The sequence below is a fragment of the Pteropus medius genome, unplaced genomic scaffold (genome assembly GCF_902729225.1).
Source record: "Pteropus medius unplaced genomic scaffold, Ma_sr-lr_union100, whole genome shotgun sequence".
Lineage (NCBI taxonomy): Eukaryota > Metazoa > Chordata > Mammalia > Chiroptera > Pteropodidae > Pteropus > Pteropus medius.
Genome location: NW_024349225.1, coordinates 8012921 through 8019574, shown reverse-complemented (window position 1 = coordinate 8019574; position 6654 = coordinate 8012921). Strand labels below are relative to the sequence as shown.

Sequence of the window (6654 nt, the reverse complement as noted above, 5' to 3'; positions counted from 1 at the left end):
AGTGTTTCCCATCTTTACTGTGGTGGTTACACTTGTTATCCAACTCAAAATCTCTACATTTTATTTTGTAGAATATCCTCAATCGACTTTATTTCAAACAAACAGAACTGAATGCTTTCAAAAATGTATTACTTGGTAACCAGGTTGCAGCCAATAAACAATCTGCAAAGGAACCATCACAGGTATTTCTATCATCTTACAAATGCTCAGTATACACCTTTTTTGTCTCAAGGCACACATCGTTACTGTGGCCCATTTTGTTTGGGTCCTCTGTAACGCATCATGTTCATACGCCCATAGCTGAAGCGGTTTGCCCTCCAGGCTGCAAGGAAGAAGCGGTACAGCAGCCATGGAGCTTGACACATTCTCACAAGAAGTCACATCTCCTGGGGGATCTGGAGGCCACTATTCCAGAGGCAGGTCAGTCTTGAACAGAGTCCAATCCATACCTGGCAATGTATATACTACGAACCTCTGAACTGCATAATGGAAGTGAGGCAGAGCCTCAGCCTCATGGAAATGGGATGTTGGAGACTTTCTGCATCCGTAGGAAAAACCATTCCATAAGTATGTCCAAAAAAAGAATAACCTTTGACAGAGTATTTTGCAAAAAGGAACTGATGAAGACCTGTGTGCTTCATGTGGCACAAGAAACATGTATGTTCAGTGAGTCCCTTTTAAGTTCGATTGTGTGACATGTTGGTTTTCAGTGCCCCATACGCAGAGATTACGATGATTCATTTTTCCACTTAAATATAACAGGTTCATCACTGGCAGTTATCTACTTTCCGGTGACCCTGGAATGTGCAACAGAACTTTTATCATTTTGCTTTAACTGTCTCCATGAGGGCCTGAAACAGATTAAAGCAGTAAGGTTTTATTCTCCATTTATGGAGAATGCACCAGATGGTAGGTCAACAGATACATTCCTTAATTTTGATGTCCTGGGACTTCTCTCAAGAAGGATAGAAATTTGCCTCGCTACTTTCTCTGCAGATGCGGCTGCCCTGTGCACTGTCTTTTATGATGTACCCTTTCTGCTCCATGTCATTGTACCTATGGTCATGCTTTGACAACCTGGTAGGTGTTTGTTGTCTGGTATACCGAATGACCTTTGCACCGCAGTAACACAATCAAGTTTAACATGCTCCAACATACAAAATTAAGTGTTGTGTGGATAATGCTACAAATTGATGTATATTACATTTATATATAAATGTTACTGAGTAATAACGTTTTGAATCCCCAATTTTTTTATTGCTTTGTACATTTTTAAAATATATATATATATACATAAAATAAAAATTAAATACGTAAACAGGAAGGATATACATCAACTTCCATTTAGTGCTTGCTTCTGCAGAGGGAAGGACAGGAATTGGATGAGAACAAGAACAAGATTCAACTGTACCTGTCAAGTATCTTTAAAAAAAAAACTGAGGTATATGTGGCAAAATGTTAATGTTATATCTGGGTACATAGGTGAATGCTATTGTCAGTACTTTCCTATGTGTTTGATGTAGTTAATTTTTAAAATGAGTAATAAATCTATGGGGAAAAGAATCAAAAGGAAAGGCCCGTAATGGTAACTGAGCCCACATACAATGAACGTGTGTTAAAGAGGCACCATTCAACTACAGTCTGCCATAGATTTTGTTACAACCAGCTGGGAGGAGAGAGGGCAAGGAAAACCTGCCTGTGAGAACAAAATCAGAGCTGGGACAGCAGTAGGACCCCTCACCCAACCTCTCCTCCATCCTGAAAACCTCTAGTGTCGCCATGGGGACCAGGGAGGAGGAGGGGATGGGATGGAGACCTGGAGAAGACCTGCAGAAGGAAGAAGCAGGTATCAGGAAGCACTGGTCTCTGCAACACTAAGATGTAAATCAAAAAGAGAGAGAGAGAGAGAGATTAAAAGTCTAGCATCCAAGAACAAAAGAGAATCAGTCAATCCAGGATGGTAGTTTAGATATAAATGCCATCATGACAGATGCATGGCAGTCAGGGCGAAATACATGTGTATATATAAATATGTGTGTGTGTGTGTGTGTGTGTGTATATATATATATTTTTTTTTTTCTTCTATTTTTAAACACTTATTTTAGTGAACGTTGCCATTTTAGGCTACGTTTAGCAAATATCTTGGCCCTCAAACAATCTGCAATCCTGCTGTGGAGATAAGTAACATATAAAACATACATGACAATAATAGCTAACATTTATTAAATGCCTTTTTTGGGGCCAGGCAGCAAAGCGCTTTATGTATTAACTTATTTGATCTTCATAATAATCTTATGACGTATGGACTATGATTATTCCTTCGGTTTTACAGATGAAGAAACTGGATACAGAAGTTAAATTACCCAAAGTCATTCAATTGTGTCAGAATTCGAAGACAAACCCAGGTCAGCTGGCCGGAAAGCCATCATTTCTCCTCTATAATAAGCAGTTTTCAAGTTGTTCCCAAGATTCCAGGGAGAATCAAAGGCTGCTGGGGGAAGCTGAAGAGATGGGAAAGGTATGACTCATCTCGCTTTTACAGATATCTGTTATCATGCTGATAGCCACATACTCTTTGGATGTCATGGAATCTGTTTTGGCCTGGGCCTGCCTGCTTGCCTGGGGTTCCTTTAACTTAAGAGATGAAATCTTATCTGTCACCCACAAGCCAGGACAGCCTTCTCTTTAGCAAATATTTTCTTCCCCACCTGCCCAAGCATGTTTCCATTAACCTTCCACTCCCAGGTCTGCCATAAAATAACAGGAAGTAGTTCTAAGTCATTTTAAACAATGGCCACCATTCTGCGTAGGTATTATCATATCAATTCCTCCACAGGTATGGAAGTAGAGATTGGTATGGCTCACATAATCCAAAATAATGGATAATGCTCCAGATCATTTGTCATGAAAATTAATTCTAGGAACATACTTATACTTTAAAATTCATTATTCAAAACTATTAAATGGAGTACTCTAGAATAATCTACACCATTTTAAGCCAAGTGTAGCCATATTGAAAAGACCTAAGCTACAAAGTTTTCTAAAATTTCTCCCTTGTTCAATTTCGAACTCTACCATATGATGTTATTTCTGAGAGTGACCATGTAACAGGTATGGGCTAATATAATCACGTCTGAAGGCAAAGTGCCCTTCTTAATGTAATATTAAAGTATTTTTGATTCCTTTCTCTTGCCCACATACTCACATATCTTATAATGACACCACACAAAACGGTCTGTAAGGACTACAAGTCCTATTAATTAATGAGAAAAATGGGACTGAGTTGTAACCTGAGATGTCAACAGTGACCTTCCGTCTGGCATGAAATCTCTTTATACGTCACCAGCAAAGTACAATAATCATCCCCACCTTGCAGTATGACGAGGACTCAGTTCCCATCCTTTTAAGCCAGATAACGAAGTATCATGGACGTGCTGCTATTGTATTTCTCAAAGTATGGTTCTTACAGCACCTGCACGAGAGTCTCCTAAAGCACTGTAAAATACCCTGTGAGCAAGCTAAGGAACCAAAGTTTCTGTAAGATCAAGATCACTTTTGACAAACTTATGTAGGTACTGACTTGAAAGTCAATGGTATAAATTCATTTAATTTGTCTTTACTATTAAAAAGAAGAGAATGGTTGAAACAAAAAGACCTTTTCTCTATTTTGCTGATAATTACAATTTCACATATGCAGAGTATTTCTTAGTATGTATGTGAAAAAATCTAGGGGACAATAATATTGCTCATAACACCATCCTCAAAAGCAGTACCTCTAAGTAAATGTTTAATTTTTACAGTGAGCTTTAGGATAGTGAAGGAGTTTTTAACCAAGGGTTAATGATAAACTAACTAGTCTTCACGCAGTTTAGCAGTCCACACAGTTTATTCAGCAATATGACAAGCGAGAGAGAGCTTCCATCACGATAGACATAAGGCAGATACAGGGTAGATCTCTGGAGTACATTCTTTATACAGACTAACAAATAACTTTAGGTTTCGCAACATGTGGCAGGCATGATTTGTTGCATACAACAGCCATTCATTCCTCACCTCTTCCTTCCTGAAAGTCCTGATTTTATTAGAAGACAATGTGCCTTACCCAGCCGCTGCCAGCCCCGTTCCCCTTTGCCTGGCTTCCCGGGCCTCCTTGTGAACCAGTACCTGCTAATGAGATGTAAGAAGAAGTCTGTGAAAGACTTTAGAGCAAGATTTTCTTTTCAAATAAGGCAGAGACTTGTAATGAGAAAGCTTTTGCTCCCTACTTCCAGCCTTTGGGTGGGACTGAAATGCCTAAAGCAGCAACAAGCCACATTGTACTCACTGAGGACACTATGAGGACAAAAGCCAATGTGATAAGGACCCCAGCGGGAAAAACAGAAAGCATCTGGGACCTTGAGAACATTGTTGGGTTGCTACGCAAACAGTGGATTATCTAGCATCTTAAGTGGAATTTAAAAATTGTTCAGTGGCTTCTAAGATGTTTTCAACAGCTTTTTTTCTAAGTTTCATAACCCGAGCTCTGGTTCCAAGATTCTCGTGAACAAGTGAAGGCCAGAATGTGGCTCAAGTCCAGCAACACCGTCCTAGTTTTAGGAAAGGTGCCTCCCTTAGACTGTTCATAACATACATGGAGTCGAGCTGGATGACCCCGTTTGTCACCTATGTCTTAGCACAGGTGCTTTTCCATTTCCAGGGAGGGACATTCTAGTCTCTGTTTATGTAGAGCCACATAAGTCTTGATAGTAGCATTTCTGCACATTTCTGTGTAATCTGTGTAGGTGTTACCTGGTAGAATGTGATTTCTCTGGTGGTGACCAATTATCGATTAATGTCAAAGCCATACTGAGGCCAAATAGAGCCAATGAACAAATGATTATATGTGACTAAATCATGTATATATATATATAAAAAAAATCATTGATTAATATACAAGAAGTGGAATTTAGAATAATGAAGTTTCTTATTAAAATATCTAGTAGTTTTACTGGAATGATCTAGAATCAAGCTACAAAGAGAATGCTCTCCCACAAAAGTTATCATTAGAGAGATCATTATGGTATACACAGCAGAGGGCCTCTCCACAACTACCTTGTCATTTGTCAATAATTAGGCTTTTATTGACAAATGGAGCTTTTCAGGAGAGGTAAGCTAATTCCAAAACACAGGGAACATGAACAGTCTGGTTCTAGGTGAACAGTCTGGCTGAAATACTCATTAAATTCATGCTGAACAAAGTAGGTGTAAACCATGGTAGCAGATCCAACAATTTAAGCAGTTCCCCACAGTAGTGACAGTCTGGATCAGATTTAAAAGGAGTCATTTTTCCATCTTCCTTGGGCTACCAGTACAAAATCCTCTAGAGTCTCCATGATTTTAACTGTTTAGAAAATTAACTGCTTTGACCAAGTTTTTTGTTTAAGGTTGTGTCTGTCCTGGTCAAGATCAGCTGTAACGCAGGGTTAAAACCGGCTACTCTAGAGTCATGGATCCTTTTTCTAACCAGTGGAGGACCCAGAAGAAATGGGTGGCAAGCTTTTTCAAAGGTCCACCTGGTAAGATTCTGGGGCGCCCACTCGAGCGGGAAGGACCAAGGAAGAACAAGGCTTCTGTTAGCAGAATTATCAGGGTAACACTCAGGGCAATAATCAGCTCTGTTAATACGGTCTAAGAATACTTGGTAACATTCATTGGCAACAAGTTCAGTTTGGTACAACCAATGACCTAGTTCTAAACTAGGGAACCACTGCTGCCCACAGTCGGGGCAATGTGAATTATCCGAGAACATCTGGGCCTGCAGAGACAACACAGAAAGCAATGTAACAGTAAAAGGCAACAATGACAAGGAGAGACACGCAAATAACCAGTCCTATTACAGGTTTGGTTTAGCAATTTCTCAGTCCGACCACAACTAGTTGGAGAGAGTTAAATTTGGCTTGCACCTCCGTGCAATTCTTCAAGATTTCGTTGTCTATTTTTCACTCAATTGCAACTCAGTCTCTGAACTCAGGGACTGATCCACTCTATGTTATGAGTCACTTGCTAGGAGCACAGATCTCAAAAATGGCTCCTTCAAATCCCAGCTTCTCAAGAAAATATAGGGCTCTAGTCTAAATCTGTTATTTTTTCTTGTGTGTTAGTCAGCTGCTGATGTCATGCAGAGGCATGTGGCTCACTCTGCTTTGCTGGCAAGCTATTGTGTCTGCTTGGTCAAACAGAGATGCTGACAGGTCCAATGGGTCTTTGTGGGCGCTGGCACTCTTGCCGTTGTAATACACGTACCCAAGTCTTAAGGCCTTGGCACTTCACGGCGATGGAGCGGGGTCAGGAAAACCTGGGAGAGGCCTCTTGAGCGTGGATCCAATGCAGTCTTTCTTGGGAGGACCTTAGTCAGGACCCAGTCAGAAGTAGCTGATGTTGAGCTGGTTGATCTGAGAATCCTTCACATACCTGTAAATGATAACACTTCAGACGACTCATACAGGTTTTGAGTTGCTCACAATATTTTTAGAAACATGCATTTGTAAATCATTTGGGTAAGTCAAGGTGGATGACAACTGTCTCATGGGTTTCCCCATGACAACTTCATATGGATTCAAACCAATTTATCTGTTGGGAGTTATTCTTAAAAGGGCACTAGGAAGGGTTTTGGTT

General features: G+C 40.1%; 2 protein-coding genes across 2 annotated transcripts in view; both read right to left on the bottom strand.

Annotated features, from left to right (window-relative positions):
* The window catches only part of LOC120617611 (torsin-1A-interacting protein 2-like), a 17935-nt gene extending 11503 nt beyond the window's left edge, over window positions 1–6432 (bottom strand). Inside the window, exon 1 of the mRNA XM_039881358.1 lies at window positions 6283–6432. The gene's annotated coding sequence lies outside the window, so the exon portion shown is untranslated. The remainder of the gene's footprint in view (window positions 1–6282) is intronic.
* On the bottom strand, window positions 3868–6283 carry LOC120617612 (torsin-1A-interacting protein 2). The gene has a single exon (XM_039881359.1). The coding sequence runs from the start codon at window positions 5786–5788 to the stop codon at window positions 5393–5395; it is 396 nt and encodes a 131-aa protein (XP_039737293.1). The 5' UTR covers window positions 5789–6283; the 3' UTR covers window positions 3868–5392.
* Window positions 6433–6654: the final 222 nt, after the last annotated feature.

Coding starts and splice junctions, on each gene's coding strand:
- LOC120617612 (XM_039881359.1), bottom strand. CDS start 5,788: ATGTTCTCGGATAATTCACATTGCCCCGACTGTGGGCAGCAGTGGTTC.